Here is a 17,051-nt window from a genome sequence, read left to right as displayed (position 1 = left end):
AAGGTTGTTGCCCATTAGGGTATTGAATAGCGTAGAAAAGTTTTTTAAAAGTTTTGTAGTGAATGAAGCAGGCTTGTAAAAAGTGTGTTATTAATAAAAAAATTTTCTTCCAGCCTACAGAGGGGCCTTCTTTGCTACCGCCATGTTTTCCTGCAGAGACTGCTCAAATTAACCAGGGAGACCTGACTGACGCCCTTATAGACACAGGAAGGAGCAGCAAAGATCACTCAGAAACCGGTGCGTATGGTGTTGCAGTGACTCTCACACACTGATATGAATGGGGAAACTGGCATTTGATAGGTCTATAAATTTAAAGGGTTATTCCCAGCATAAAGTTCAATGTTACAAGCCCTAGAAATGTAAAAATAAATATCTTTCTAAATACCTTCTGTTTTCTGTAGTGCAGCGTTTGTAAGATATGCCCTCCGCTGAAGCACAAGTCGTTAGTTTAGTTACATAGTTAGGCCCCATGCACACGAACGTATTTTTTCCTGTCCCTAAATACTGGCGTAAATACGGGTCCTTGGTCACACATATTCGACCCGTAGTCCACCAGTATTTACGGACCCGATTAGTTTAGAGAAAACGGGTCCGTAAATACAGGTCCGGTATCACCAGTATTCCACCCGTATTTACGGACCCGTTTTCTCTGCACTAATCGGCAGCCCCTTCTCTCTATCAGGATAGAGAGAAGGGGCAGCCCTTTCGGGCAAAGTTTTCGCAGCGTTTGAAATTAAAAAAAAGTTCATACGTACCCTGGCCGTTGTCTTGGTGACGCGTCCCTCTTCTGACATCCAGTCTGACCTCCCTGGATGACGCGGCAGTCCATGTGACCGCTGCAGCCTGTGATTGGCTGCAGCGATCACATGGGAAGAAACGTCATCCCGGGAGGCCGGACTGGAGGAAGAAGAAGAAAAAGAAGAGTTCTGGGTAAGTTAACTTTTAATACTATTAACTCCAGCGGTAGTCACTGTCCCGGGTGCTGAAAGAGTTACTGCCGATCAGTTAACTCTTTCAGCACCCTGGACAGTGACTATCCCCTGACGTCGCCTAGCAACGCTCCCGTAATTACGGGTGCACACACGTAGTCACCCGTAATTACAGGAGCCCCATAGACTTCTATGGGCCTGCCAGTGCCATTATTACGGGCTGAAATAGGACATGTTCTATATTTTTCAACGGCACGGGCACCTTCCCGTAAGCATACGGGGAGGTACCCGTGGCCAATAGAGGTCTATGGCCCCGTAATTACGGCCCGTAATTAGAGCTCGTAATTACGGGCGTTTTTACGTTCGTGTGCATGAGGCTTTAGTGTGTTCAAATCCGCTTGCAATTTACGAACATATTCCATAGACTGAACTATATTACATAGCTTGGCGTCATCTGCAAAAATAGAAATAGTGCTATTAATCCCATCCTCTATATCATTAATAAATAAGTTGAATAATAGTGGTCCCAGCCCTGAACCCTGGGGTACACCACTTATAACCTGGAACCATTCAGAGTAGGAATCATTGACTACAAATCTCTGGATACGGTCCTTGAGCCAATTCTCAATCCAATTGCAAACTATGCTTTCTAAACCTATAGTCCTTAATTTACCCATTAGACGTCTATGAGGGACAGTGTCAAATGCCTTTGCAAAGTCAAAAAACACTATATCCACAGCGGCCCCTCTGTCTTGGCTTCTGGTCATCTCTTCATAAAAACAAATCAGGTGGGTTTGACAGCTTCTGTCCTTTGTAAAACCATGCTGGCTGTCACTTATAATACTATTTATTGTCACGTAATTCTGTATATAGTCCCTCAATAGCCCCTCAAACATTTTCCCCACAATGGATGTTAAGCTTACTGGTCTATAATTACCCGGGGAAGACCTAAAGCCCTTTTTGGAAATAGGCACCACATTTGCCCTGCGCCAGTCCCTTGACACTATACCAGTCACTAGAGAATCTCTGAATATTATGAACAGGGGGAAAGAAATAACTGAACTAAGCTCTTTAAGAACTCTAGGGTGTAACCCATCTGGTCCCGGGGCCTTGTGCACAGTTATTTTATTTTATTTAGCTTGCATCATATCTACATTCATCCAATTCAGTATATCAACTGATATATTAACAGCACTGGCACCGGCTGCATCAGCTGCTATTTATTTCTATGGAAACGACCACCACTGCCGTTTCCTTCATTCTGTCGTACCTGCGCACTTCTCCCTTTTCTCCACTCTCTTCTATAGCATGAGCGCGCATTAGTGACGTGTGCGCACTGTCTTGCCGGCACTTCGTCCTTCCTCCGCTCTTCACATTAGTTCTTTTAGACGTCTTCAGGTATGCGCAGAGTCATACCTCTTATCAGACGCCACACACTGCGCTTTCTCCCCTCTTCATAGCGATGCTGTATAATGGCTCAGAGCATGCACATACACCAAGCAGCATGGCACTTGCTGGTGAAGAGTGATAGAAACACACATATTTAGTAAAATAAAGAAGAACATTTTAGATTGAAATTGATGAAATAAAAATAATACTTGACAAAAATAATTTTTAGGGGAAATTATTATTTATAAATATGTAACGTATTAAATAATAAAAAAAAATTAGGGTCAATTTGGGAATAACCCTTTAAAGCTGACGATTTTTACATTATTGCATGTCGATCCTGTTGATAATCTGTTGTCTAAACAGTAGATATAAGGAAACAAAGATTGGATTAGGTGGTTTGAACCTAGTCCAATCGTTTAACCCCTTCCCGCTCGTGGACGTACTATTAGGTCATGGTAGCTGTATCGTTCGCGCTCCATGAACTAATAGTAAGTCTCGGGAGTAACGGCCGTTTCGGCCGTTCTCCCGACACATACAGGAGCTGTGACAGCTGCTGTCTCGTACAGCAGCTGTCACAGCTCCTACAGCGGGGACCGATCGCTGTGTCCCCGCTGATTAACCCCTTAAAAGCCGCGTTCAATAGAGATCGCAGCTTTTTAGGGGTTAAGCTGCCATCGCCGGCCTGCTACACGATAGCGGCCGGCGATGGTGACTATGGCAACCGGACACCAAACAATGGCGTTCAGCTATGCCATCGACGGAAGCCTAGTGGGTCCTGAAAAAGTCAGGACCCACTATGCTTGCTGTCAGTGAGTAGCTGACAGTTCTAATACACTGCACTACGCATGTAGTGCAGTGTATTAGAATTGCGATCAGGGCCTCCTGCCCTCAAGTCCGCTAGTGGGACAAAGTAATAAAGTTAAAAAAAAGTTAAAAAAAATGTATAAAAGTTTTAAAAGTATTAAAAGTAAAAATCCCCCTTTTTACCTTATCAGTCCTTTATTATGAATAAAAATATATAAACAAACAAATAAACTATACATAATTGGTATTGCCGCGTCAGTAACGGCCTGAACTACAAAATTATTTCGTTATTTATCCCGCACGGTGAACACCGTAAAAGAAAATAATAAACCGAACCACAATCACAATTGTTTGGTCACTTCACCTCCCAAAAAATGGAATAAAAAGAGATCAAAAAGTCGCATGTACCGAAAAATGGTGCTGATCGAAACTACAGTTAGTTACGCAAAAAATAAGTCCTCGCACGGCTTTATTGATGGAAAAACAAAAAAGTTCTGGCGCTTAGAATAAGGTAACACAAAAAGTGAATGATTTTTTACAAAACATATTTTATTGTGCAAACGCCATAAGACATAAAAAAACTATAAACATATTGTATCGCCATAATCGTATCGCCCCGCAGAATAAAGTGAATATGTTATTTATAGCGCACGGTGAACGCTGTAAAAAAAATAGAATAAAAAAACAATAGTACAATTGCTGTTTTTTAGTCACCACGCCACCTAAAAATAGAATAAAAACTGATCAAAAAGCCGCATGCACCCCAAGAAAACTACAATGGATTCCTCAAGGTGTCTAGTTTCGAAAATGGGGTCACTTTTGGGGGGTTTCCACTGTTTTGGCACCACAAGACCTCTTCAAACCGGACATGGTGCCTAATAAAAAAGAGGCCTCAAAATCCACTAGGTGCTCCTTTGCTTCGGAGGCCGGTGCTTCAGTCCATTACCGCACTAGGGCCACATGTGGGATATTTCTCTAAACTGCAGAATCTGGGCAATAAGTATTAAGTTGCATTTCTCTGGTAAAACCTTCTGTGTTATAAAAAAAAATGGTATAAAAAGGATTTTCTGACAAAAAAAAACCAATATGGAAACTTCACCTCTACTTTGCTCTAAATTCCCGTGAAACACCTAAAGGGTTCATAAACTTTCTAAATGCTGTTGTGAATACTTTGAGGGGTCTAGTTTCTAAAATGGGGTATTTGATAGGGGTCTCTAATATATGGGCCCTTCAAAGCAACTTCAGAACTGAACTGGAACCTAAAAAAATAAATAAATTAGGCAATACTTCGCTTCTTACATTATACTGATAATGAGCCGTGCCCACCCCGAGATTACCCCAGTTTTGACCGTTTGTATAAACGGAGACCCCTATCAGACCGTTTCAGTGCCCGGTTTTCCCAAGCATACACCCCAAGAAGTGTATTTCTATTGATGAGTCCTTGGTACATTTTAAATTGAGGCTTCAATTCCGCCAGTACCTGCCGGGTAAGAGGGCAAGGTATGGCGTAAAGATGTATAAGCTGTGCGAGAGTGCATCAGGGTATACCTACAAATTTAGGATATATGAAGGGAAGGACAGCAGTATTCAGCCCCCAGAATGCCCCCCCTTACTGGGAGTTAATGCAAAAATTGTGTGGGATTTGGTGCACCCACTGCTGGACCAGGGTTACCACCTCTACTTGAATCATTTTTATACCAGAGTCTCGCTCTTCAACTGCCTCGCTTCCAGTCCTGCGGCATGCGGCACTGCTAGAAGAAATCTGAGAGGCCTCCCTAAGACTCTGCTTGGGCAAACACTCAGAAGGGGTGAGAGCAGGGCACAATCTAGCAGCAACATATTGTGTGTCAAGTACAAGGACAAGAGAGATGTCCTTGTATTGACAACAATACATGGCCACACCAGTACCCATGTACCAGTACGAGGTACCAGTACAGAGACCCCCAAACCAGACTGCATCCTGGACTACAATAGGTACATGGGAGGCGTGGACTTGTCTTATCAAGTCCTGAAGCCCTACAGCGCCATGCGGTGTGGTATAAGAAGCTGGCCGGGCACATCATACAGATGGCATTGTACAATGCGTATGTGCTACGTCAATGTACAGGCCAGAGGGGAACTTTCCTGGAATTTCAAGAGGTGGTTATCAAGAACCTAATATTTAGGGACCAAGAAGGGGGGGGCGGGCACCCAGTACTTCTGGAAGCGAGGCCACACGCATCGTACCAGGGCAACACTTTCCAGGAGAAGTTCCCCAAACTGGCAAGAAGGGAAAAAGTCAAAAGAGGTGCAAAGTCTGCTAAAAGAAGGGGATAAGGGAGGACACAATATATCAATGTGACACGTGTCCCGAAAAACCAGAGCTCTGTATGAAAGAGTGTTTTAAAATTTATCAAACATCCCTTGGTTTATAATTTACCCCCAATTTTACTTACCCTGATGCACTCCGCACAGCTTATCCCCCCTGGTCTTTCCCCTCTGGGCACTGCTGTGTGCCCAGGCAGCTGATAACAGCCACATGTAGGGTATTGCTGTACCCAGGAGAACCCAAATTATAGTTTATGGGGTGTATGTCTCCGGTCAAAATGCTCACTACACCTCTAGATGAATGCCTTAAGGGTGTAGTTTTTAAAACGGGGTCACTTCTTGCGGGTTTCAACTGTACTGGTACCTCAGGGGCTTCTGCATACATGACTTCGCACCAGAAAATCCCCAGTAGGCCAAATGGTGGTCCTTTCCTTCTGAGCCCTCCCATGGGCCCAAACGGCAGTTTATCACCACAAATGGGGTATTGCCGCACTCAGGACAAATTGGGCAACAAAATGGGGTATTTTATTTCTTGTGAAAATAAGAAATTTTCAGCCAAAACTACATATTATTGGAAAAAATTAATTTTGTTTTAATTCCCAACCCAATTCAAATAAGTTCTGTGAAAAAACTATGGGGTCAAAATGGTCACAACACCCATAAATGAATTCCTTGAGGGGTGTAGTTTCCAAAATGGGGTCACTTCTGGTGGGTTTCCATTGCTTTGATACCTCTGGGGCTCTGCAAATGCGACATGGCACCCGAAAACCAAACCAGCAAAATCTGGACTCCAAAGAACAAATAGCGCTCCTTTCATCTGAGCCCTCCCATGGGCCCAAACGGCAGTTTATCGCCACAAATGGGGTATTGCTGCACTCAGGAGAAATTGGGCAACAAAGTGGGGTATTTTGTTCCCTGTGAAAATAAGAAATTTTGATAAAAAATGACATCTTATTGGAAAAAATGAAATTTTTCATTTCACAGCCCAGTTCAAATAGGTGCTGTGAAAAAACTGTGCGGTCATAATTGTAACAACAACCATATTTGAATTCCTTGAGGGGTGTAGTTTCCAAAATGGGGTCACTATTGGGGGATTCCTACTGTTTTGGCACCTCAACACCTTTTCAAACCTGGCATGCTGCCTAAAATATATTCTGATAAAAAAGAGGCCTCAAAATTCACTAGGTGCTTCCTTGCTTCTAGGGCTTGTGTTTTATTTCACGAGCGCAGTAGAACCACATGTAGGACATTTCTAAAAACTGCAGAATCTGGACAATACATATTTAGTGGTGTTTCTCTGGTAAAACCTTCTGTGTTACAGAAAAAAAATTGAATACAATTGAAATTCAGCAAGAGAAATGACATTTGCAAATTTCACCTCCACTTTGCTTTACTTTGATTCCTGTGAAATGCCTGAAGGGTTAAAAAAAACTTTCTAAATGCTGTTTTGAATACTTTGAGGGGTCTAGTTTTTAAAATCGGGTGTTTTATCAGGGTTTCTAATACATAGGCCCCTCAAAGCCACTTCAGAGCTGAAGAGGTACCTAAAAAAAAGGCTTTTGACATTTTCTTCAAAATATGAGAAATTGCTGTTTATGTTCTAAGCCTTGTAACGTCCAAGAAAAATAAAAGAATATTCAAAAAACGATGCCAATCTAAAGTAGACATATGGCAAATGTGAACTAGTAACTATTTTGGGTGGTCTGTTTTACAAGCAGATGCATTTAAATTCTGAAAAATTCTATTTTTTCAAAAATTCCTCTAAATTTTGCAATCTTTCGACCAAATTTTACCACGAACATGAAGCCCAATGTGTCACGAGAAAACAATCTCAGAATCGCTTGGATAGGTTTAAGCATTCCGACGTTATTACTACATAAAGTGAAATATGTCAGATTTGAAAAATGGGCTCTGAGCCTTAAGGCCCAAACTAGGCTGCATCCTTAAGGGGTTAATGTTTTAGGAGATAAGCAGCGCCTGTAGGGTCTGGCAGTTGTTTCACCCTGCCTCTCCTTTCCTCATTAAAATAACACACGTGTTTGACTGAACTGAACATGTATGTTAATGAGGGATTGTAACTGTTGGCTGAAGACAATTCTCCCTAGTTGGTATGCACCCTTTAATAATGTTAAGATTGCTTCATTGCCTATAAAATGAAAGAACCTTGTCTGAATATAACAAAATAATTTTTATTTTTTCATATTTGGAGTTGGCACTTTGGACTTTATATTCCAGGACTTCTTCCCAGCCTCAGTAGGGTGCTCCTGCCAAATACTGACATACATCAGTTCAACACTCATTTTATCTTTAAATACAGGAGAGCCATTTCTTCGTCAGAATTCCCCCGTGTCTGTTTACCTTTTTCCTGAAGAAGTTTCCTCTGCGAATAAAATTGTGACAATCCACCCATCACCTCCACCTCCCGATTCACATTTATCACAAGAGAGTCTTGGAGGGTCAGATACCAGTGGAGACAGTGAGCTGACAGACACAGATGATTTCTGTATTCTTGATGCCCCTGGGATTGGTGTGCCAGTGAGTATCAATCCCCATTTTTCATGAAGCAGTTGGAAATTCCTTGATTTCTTTTTTGTGTTTTATAGGATATTTATAGACACATAATTTTTATTCTGTCAGTTGCATATCTCTCTTTTATATTTCCCCAGCCAAAAGATGGAGAACCTGTTGTGAGGAAACTAGTGGATAGCCCAATTTTGGTAAAGGATGGACACTTTTCTCGGCCACTTGGCAGCACCGACTTACTGAAGCCTCCAGCTAAATTTCCTGTGCCAGAGACACGAATAGTCCTAAGAGAAATCTCAGTTGTATGGCACTTATATGGAGGAAAAGATTTTGGCAGCAGTCGGCCAAACTCTGCAAGGGCACAGTCACCAAGGTGAGAGCAATAGCTTTGTACGCAGGGCTGAATCTGGTGCTTTTACATAGTTGCTTTTGCAGTCCAGTAATATTTGATTGTAAAAGGTATTGTCACGAAGGGTTTGTGCACCCACTGGGCCGTACCGCCTTGGCGGCAGCTGGCCAACAGGGAGCAGGTGAGAGTTTATAGTTCTATAGGTACCTGTGGCAGCTCAAACAGCAGCAGGGCAGGCTCGGCTGGGACTTAGGAAGCAGGCGGACGTCAGGCGAGGTGAAGCAGGGTAAAACGTGGATGCAGAACGGCACGACTTTGGCACAGCACAGTGCTAGACCGGAAGGTATGGATTGCTAGGAACAGGAACTGGAAACAGGTATAGGTACAGGGACTGGAACAGGAAACACACTAGGAGGCCATCACATAGACAAACTAGGGAATACAACAACGTCCAGGCATAGAACTAGGGGGCTGGACCCCTCTTATAGTCCAGGGTACTCACGGGTCAACGTTCATCCATGAGGTCCGGTGCGCGCACTGCCCCTTTAAGAGCGGGCACGAGTGTGTGCGCGCATCCTACGGGATTCGGCAGAGGTGAGTGGACGCGAGCGCTGGCGTCTCCAGAGGAGGCGGCTGGGGCCAGCGCTTGCCGACTCGTGGCTGCGGCTGTCAAGGGGAGGTTGGAGCTGACAGCCCGCAGCCACAGACATTACAGGCATGTTGTTAGATATGGTCAGTAGATGACAACATATAACCTCTACATGTGCGCAATCATCTTCTGACACCGCCAGGCCACCGTCACTCTAATCCATATACAACTTGACCCAGTTATGGATTGCCAGATCTCTGCTTTGTTGGCCAATTATTATACTGTGATGTTGTTATACTAGAATGGAAAAAAACAGCAATTCCTCCATTGTTTTTTAGGTTTCGTTTTTACTGCGTTCACCATGCGGTAGAAACGACACGCTAACTTTATTCTGTGGGTCAGTATGATTACGACGATACCAAATTGTATATAGTTTTTTTTTTTTTATGTTTTACTACTTTTACATAGAAGAATATTTATTGTCAAAGTGAAAAAAAAATGTTTTCGCCAGAACCATAGCTTTTTTATTTTTTTCATTGATTTAAGCGGAGTGGGGGCTTGTTATTGTGCCATTGTGGTGAGGTGTCGGATGTATCATAAAGCCGATATCCGCTAAATGTTGAGTGAGTTCACTCCGTGGGCGCCGCTCTATACTCATGTTTGTACATCATTTTATAGTTAATCTATAGCTATAATTTACATATAAGGTTTACAAATTTTGCATTACTTATCTTATTTACAGTTACAGACTGGTATAGACCAGAGCTGGATACGTAATAATGCTGGTTACTGCTAAAATCAGTCAACATTCTGGAGAGACGTACCTGTTCGTTTAGCTGAGCTCCTATAATGAAATGCTTTCCTACATCAGATTGCTGCAGGATGCCTGGACTACAATTCACTCTATGCAGATACTGAACAAGCAGGGAATACCAGATAATGTGCATCCCGCACAATTAGGCTAAATTCACACGACCATGACAGATTTTACATGCGTGTAAATTTGTCCGTGTCTGTTGCGTTTTGCATCAGTGTGCTTTGCGAGTTGCATCTTTTTCACGCACTTGCAAGCACTTCTTGTTTTTTTTGCAATGTAATTGATGTGTAACACACGGACAGCACACGGAGGTGCATCCGTGTGCTGTCCATGGTTTTCACGCATCCATTGACTTCAATGGGCGGCTAGGTGCGTGAAAAGGCACCAATATAGAGTGAAACCCAAGCATGTGTGAATAGCCCCATTGAAATCAATGGAGCCGTGAGCTGTGTGTTCTTTCAATTCACATAACACGGACGAGATTCACGCTCACGTAAATGAGCCCTTACAAATACAGCTCTAGATGAGAATTAGCCATATTTCTTGTTTGAATATTTTATAAAAATTCCATGGATATTACAGTACTTTTTTGCATGTATGACAGTTTTGCTTTGTTAACAGGACAAGAGCAAGTATGCCAAGTGCCCGTGGTTCTCCATCCCGTTCCTCTGTGACAAACCGTCCCCAAAACACTTGGCGAACACAAGGGGGGAATGGCCGGATCCACGACATTTTAATGGAGATCCAGTTGACCAAAGTTAGCCTTTATTTTTATTTTTTTTATCGTTTTGTTGGTTGTAGCCTTCTTATGGTTTAAGGTATTTGTTATTTAAAAGTTATGTACTTCTTTAAAATCGCTTTTCATTTTTTTATAAAAATGTTTCAGTGTGATTGTTACAACTTTCTAAATACTTTTTATTAAAAATTATTTTTACTTTTTGAGATGCAGCTGCTTTGTATCCTGTATACAGAGCAGCTGTATCTAGCACTGAAACCTGTATCTGTCAGGTCAGCAGGTCTGACAAGCAGGATTGCGCTATTACCGATCACATCTAAGTTCATAACTTAGATGTGATCAATAACAAATGAATCTGACATGCAGGACCCGCTGACACTGAACCCGTCTGTGCCACTGACCTGACAGATACAGGTTTCCATGCTAGATACAGCTTCTCTGTATACAGGACACAAAGCAGCTGTATCTCAAAAAGTTAAAATTATTTTTAATAAAAAGTATTTAGAAAGTTACACCAAACACACTGATAGATATTTTTATAAAAAACAAAAAAACAAAAACTGTTTCAAAGGTGTACGTAACCTTTAATACATTCTAGTGATTGCTTGCTTTGGAATAATCTTATTTCGCCTGTATTGACCTACTGTGGTAGTCACTAGACAATTTCTGTAAACTGATAATGACCTGGCTCCACTCAGCCATGAATGAAACATTTGTCTTTGACATTTTTTTTATAAAATGCACGCACATCAACCACGGTTACGATCTGATGTTTACGCATCATTTTATAGGTGAGCTTCCAGCATGAGTCATATCCAGCATCTTCTGAGCCTGGGGCAGCAAAGCTCCAAGTAGATGAGGTGGCAGAAGTTCCCCTTGCTCGTCAAGTGTTTATAGTCCAAGAACTGGAGATTAGAGACCGTCTGACGTCTTCTCATATCAACAAGTTTTTGTACTTATACACCAGTGAAAAGATGCCAAGGAGAGCTCACTCAAATATGGTAAGGCAAGGCTGAAACAGTGGCTAAATAATATCTGTGCAAGGCTGGCAGGAGGACATTTAAGATAAAACTCCAGGCAAATTGACATACTTAGTACAGTTAGGTCCAGAATTATTTGGACAGTGACACAAGTTTTGGTATTTTAGCTGTTTACCAAAACATATTGAATATAGTTATATAATCAATACAGTTATATAATCAATATGGGCTTAAAGTTCAGACTCTCCGCTTTAATTTGAGGGTATTCACAGGCCAGTCAATTTTTCACTTTGGTCCCCAAATGTAAGTTTCCAAGGTTCTCTGTATGCCATTGTCATTAACACTACAGGTAATAACATATTCTGCTGCATGTTACTGGGCTGTACAGGAGAAGTTGACTTAACAGCGCTCCCCTTCTTTGACATGACTCATTTCTGACTGAAAGAGGCTCTGTCACCACATTATAAGTGTCCTATCTCCTACATAAGGAGATCGGCGCTATAATGTAGGTGACAGTAATGCTTTTTATTTAAAAAAACGATCTGTTTTCACCACTTTATTAGCGATTTTAGATTTATGCTAATGAGTTGCCTAATGCCCAAGTGGGCGTGTTTTTACTTTAAACCAAGTGGGCGTTGTACAGAGGAGTGTATGACGCTGACCAATCCGCGTCATGCACTCCTCTCCGCGTCATAAACTCCTCTCCATTCATTTAGATCCATTCATTCATTTAGATCGCTATGTGCTGTCTTATACTAACTCATTAACGATACTGAAGTGTTTAGACAGTGAATAGACATTCCACGGGATGTCTATTCACAATCTGTGCACTTCGTTACTCTGTCTGTGGTAGTTACAGCAGAGGAAGCGTAATCTCGTTGTAACCTGTCATCTACAGTGTAATCTCGCGAGATTACGTTTCCTCTGCTGTAACTACCACAGAAACCGTAACGAAGTGCAGAGATTGTGAATAGACATCCCATGGAATGTCTATTCACTGTCTAAACACTTCAGTATCATTAATGTGTTAGTATAAGACAACACATAAGGATCTAGCAGTATCCCTATGCGCTGAGTAAATGAATGGAGAGGAGTGCATGACGCTGATTGGTCAGCGTCATACACTCCTCTGTACAACGCCCACTTGGTCTAAAGTAAAAACACGCCCACTTGGGAATTAAGCAACTCATTAGCATAAATCTAAAATCGCTAATAAAGTGGTGAAAACAGATCATTTTTTTAAATAAAAAGCATTACTGTAACCTACATTACAGCGCCGATCTCCTTATGTAGGAGATAGGCCACTTATAATGTGGTGACAGAGCCTCTTGAAGCTGCACTGAGCACTCAGTCAGGGCAGAGAGGAGAACGTTCTTTTGTCAACCTCGCTGTACAGCCCAGTAACATGCAGCACTAGTTGTTTAGTGCCTGCAGTGTCAATGACATATAATGTACAGAGCACCTTGAAAATAACTTGTTTTTGGGGTATCCGATCAAAAGTAACAGCCCTGTTATGTTAAATGACCAGAAGCACGAAGTGTCACGTGGAGAGACAATTTCAGCTGAAGTGGTCTCCATTCTTAAAGGGTCAGAGCTTTTTATTAATGAGATGACATTGTTTAATGTTCATAATTATATCAATATTTGAGAAAGTCCTGTATTGGAAGACGGTGGTACCTTTTACACTAGAGGAGATATTCAGTGAAAACTGTATTGTCTTGTTAATCATTGCAGGACACAGCACATAAGGGTATGCTCCTGCCACTAGGAGGCGACACTAGGTTTGAAAGTGTCTTAGCTCCGCCCAGGTAGGCTACACTCTTCTCACAGATAGTGGCTAAGTTTTTGATCTAATGTCATAGGAGGCAGATATGACCTGATACTCAGGTCTGCAGCTATTTTTTTATTTTAGTTTTATTTAGTTATTTTTCTCTCCTTAGCTACAGGTGGGTTGTCCGCCTGTTCACAGTAGTCTGTACTGAATTTCCCTCTCTGCCAGTCACCTTACTTGTTTTCTCTGCATTTAGTGACCCTGCATAGAGTGGAGGACTCCAGAGGGTGAGTAGGTTTTTACCTATTCTCCCTCCCCCAGAGCTCTCTTCAGCCTCCGAACCGCCCTGGCCATACGCAGCCTTCTCACCGGTCTCGCCATTTTCGCTCCTTTACCAACGTTTACTCTCGAAGATTATTTTCTTTCAGACCAGACATGAAGACGAACCATACCAATGACGTCAGACGTACAGACTTTCCATTTAGAAGACATGGCTCACTCATGTGGGTGATGCCTGGGTTCAGGAGTTGGTGTTTACTGGATACAAGATAGTTTTTAAAGCTTCCACCTGGAAGGTTCTTTCTCTCTACCCCGCCTCACACTCCGGAGGTTCTTTTTCCTAGGCTGTTCGTTCTCTTCTCCTGCGTAAGGTTATTGTCCCAATTCTTTTGCAGGAATTGGTCTCAGGGGTTCTATTCGAATCTCATTACAGTTCCCAAGAAGGATGGATCACTTTGTCCAATCCTGGACTTGAGAAGGTTGTACCGCTGCGTTCACATTCTGAGGTTTCACATGGAATACTTAAAGAGGCTCTGTCACCAGATTTTGCAACCCCTATCTGCTATTGCAGCAGATAGGCGCTGCAATGTAGATTACAGTAACGTTTTTATTTTTAAAAAACGAGCATTTTTGGCCAAGTTATGACCATTTTTGTAGTTATGCAAATGAGGCTTGCAAAAGTCCAAGTGGGTGTGTTTAAAAGTAAAAGTCCAAGTGGGCGTGTATTATGTGCGTACATCGGGGCGTTTTTAATACTTTTACTAGCTGGGTGCTCTGAAGAGAAGTATCATCCACTTCTCTTCAGAACGCCCAGCTTCTGACAGTGCAGATCTGTGACGTCACTCACAGGTCCTGCATCGTGTCGGCCACATCGGCACCAGAGGCTACAGTTGATTCTGCAGCAGCATCAGCGTTTGCAGGTAAGTCGATCTTACCTGCAAACGCTGATGCTGCTGCAGAATCAACTGTAGCCTCTGGTGCCGATGTGGCCGACACGATGCAGGACCTGTGAGTGACGTCACAGATCTGCACTGTCAGAAGCTGGGCGTTCTGAAGAGAAGTGGATGATACTTCTCTTCAGAGCGCCCAGCTAGTAAAAGTATTAAAAACGCCCCGATGTACGCACATAATACACGCCCACTTGGACTTTTACTTTTAAACACACCCACTTGGACTTTTGCAAGCCTCATTTGCATAACTACAAAAATGGTCATAACTTGGCCAAAAATGCTCGTTTTTTAAAAATAAAAACGTTACTGTAATCTACATTGCAGCGCCTATCTGCTGCAATAGCAGATAGGGGCTTCAAAATCTGGTGACAGAGCCTCTTTAAGGTCATTGTCTACTCGCTGCAACAGGTAGAATTTCTCTCTTCCATCGACATTTAAGACATAATCTCCATGTCTCAGGCTCGCTGGACAAGTTGATTCTCCTGCCCTCTTGGGTCCATCAGTAGCGAAAGTGGAAGACCTCACTGGCCATAACGATGAATCGGTCTTTTACTCCTCTCAAGTCCCTGGTGGTCTTAACAGATGCCGGTATGTACAGATGGAGTGCAGTTTTTGGTCTCCACATGGTTTAGGGAACTTGGTCACAGGAGGAGACATCCCTACAAATCAGCCTTCTGAAATTGAGGAAAATCTTGCTAGAATGGCTGATTAAAGCCGAGGTTCTGAGAGCCTGGGGTCTCCCCCCTTTAAGGCATCCCATTGAGCTTTGGAGTTATAATTTGGTCCTCGAGGCTCTTCAGGTGGCTCCTTTCAAACCTTTTGAGAGACCTTTTTCTGCATCTCCTTTCCTGGAATGTAGCTATTCTGGTGGCTGTCATCTTCATCAGGCAGGTTTCTGAACTTGCTGCTTTGTCCTTCAAGTAATTTATTCATGGTCATCCAAATGGATAATATGGTTCTGACCTGTTCCATCATTCCTACTAAAGGTAGTCTCTGCCTTCCATGTTGATGAAGAGTTCATTCTCCCTTCTTTTTGTCTTTTCTTATCTGAGGGAGCAGGCTTTTACAATGCCTTTCAGCAATCCAACTCTTCTTTTTTTTTTTTTTTTTTTTTTCTGAATAGCCACGCAATAGATTGGCAGCATCCGGGGCCACCATTGAGTGTTGGATCTGGTCTGTGACTTTGGAAACCTATCTTTCTAGGAATAAAGTTCCTCCTTGGATTACCACACAATCTACAAGGGCTGTTGGTGGCTCTTGGGCAGTCAGGCATCATCAACCTTCAGTTGCTCTGGTTTGCAAAGCTGGTACCTGGGCTTCTGCGCCCACTTGATTCCTCTGGGGACACAGATCTTACCCTCTTATCTTTTATTCCAGACTCAGGACCTGTCGTTCTCACTATTTACTTATGTTTACTCTTGGTACCTTGGACATATTTGTGGTTTTTTTACCCCAAACTGTGAATCAGCCAGTGTCTGTGGGAAGAGTATAGCCTGCCTGGGCAGAGCTAAGACTTTCCTTCCTAGTGTCGCATCCTAGTAGCAGGAGCATGTACCCATAATGCTGTGTCCCCAATGAGTTTTAGAATAGATTTCACAGTGAGTATAAAAATTATATTTTTCATTAAAATAACAGCTACTGTATTGTGAGGAACCCAGTGTATACAGTTTAATGCCATATAGAGAATGTAGTGCCAGGCTCTCATTGCAGTAATATGCTGGTACCCATCTTTCATAGATCGGAAGCAATTGAGATTTGAATGCATATAAGTCACATTAATACTAAGGAACATATTCAGCAATGCTTGGCTTATGATCATTTATGTTCACTCTTTAATGAGAATAAACATGCCCTAAATCTACCCAGTTGCGTTTGATGTTCTTTTTATGGTGCCATGTGTCTAAGTCCAGAGCAAGACTGAAACATGTATTAAAGCCCTTTTAGAGTCTAAGCCCTCTTCCAGTATGTATTGGAAATGAATAGATTCTATGTTAAAGAAGAAAAATCTACTGTTGAAATGTCTATTTATACTTAACAACACTACCCTGCTTTCATTTGTCCTTAAGCTTACTATAAAAGCGCTCCATGTTCGTCCTGAAGCTGGTTTAGGGGGGCCTGAGTGTTGCCTTCGAATGTCCTTAATGCCACTTCGCCTAAACATTGATCAGGTTGGTATGATATCCGGTTCTATTTTTGTAGATTACCGTGCATCAGTTTCCCTGTCGATTTGTATTGAGTGTCCTTCTCGACTATATATTTCTCCAGGATGCTCTCTTCTTCCTGAAGGACTTTTTCACCAGTTTGGCCTCTGGTATTCAACCTGTGGTTGCTATGGAACTTGGTTCAGATGGTAAGTACTCCTTGCACTAGTTTTCAAGTAAAATAAGATTACAAGTTACACTTTTACTAAGATTTCTTCCATGCCCAGCTTCTCGCATGGAAAGCCTTCGGAAACAGAGTGCCTCAGATAGTGACGTAGGACTGCAGAATTCCTTGGATTCAAATGAGGAAGACACATCATCTCTCAGCTCAGCATCTGATCAACCGATTTACTTCAGGTAAAACCAATGCAACAGAATGGACAGTACTAGGGATTTAGTTCGTAGGTAAACACTAAACTGTACG

At 42.3% G+C, this 17,051-nt stretch overlaps 1 protein-coding gene across 1 annotated transcript in view; it reads left to right on the top strand.

Annotated features, from left to right (window-relative positions):
- Nucleotides 1–17,051, top strand: part of ATG2A (autophagy related 2A) — a 112,800-nt gene that overhangs the window by 83,025 nt on the left and 12,724 nt on the right. Inside the window, exons 29-36 of the mRNA XM_075837200.1 lie at nt 114–237; nt 7,750–7,967; nt 8,099–8,328; nt 10,332–10,467; nt 11,238–11,447; nt 16,493–16,594; nt 16,692–16,776; nt 16,855–16,984. Of these exons, the coding sequence (XP_075693315.1) occupies nt 114–237; nt 7,750–7,967; nt 8,099–8,328; nt 10,332–10,467; nt 11,238–11,447; nt 16,493–16,594; nt 16,692–16,776; nt 16,855–16,984 (1,235 nt within the window). The remainder of the gene's footprint in view (nt 1–113; nt 238–7,749; nt 7,968–8,098; nt 8,329–10,331; nt 10,468–11,237; nt 11,448–16,492; nt 16,595–16,691; nt 16,777–16,854; nt 16,985–17,051) is intronic.

The sequence above is a fragment of the Rhinoderma darwinii genome, chromosome 9, assembly GCF_050947455.1.
Source record: "Rhinoderma darwinii isolate aRhiDar2 chromosome 9, aRhiDar2.hap1, whole genome shotgun sequence".
NCBI classification, from domain to species: Eukaryota; Metazoa; Chordata; class Amphibia; order Anura; family Rhinodermatidae; genus Rhinoderma; species Rhinoderma darwinii.
The sequence above is the reverse complement of the archived record's forward strand: the minus strand, read 5'-3'. Positions and strand labels throughout refer to the sequence as shown.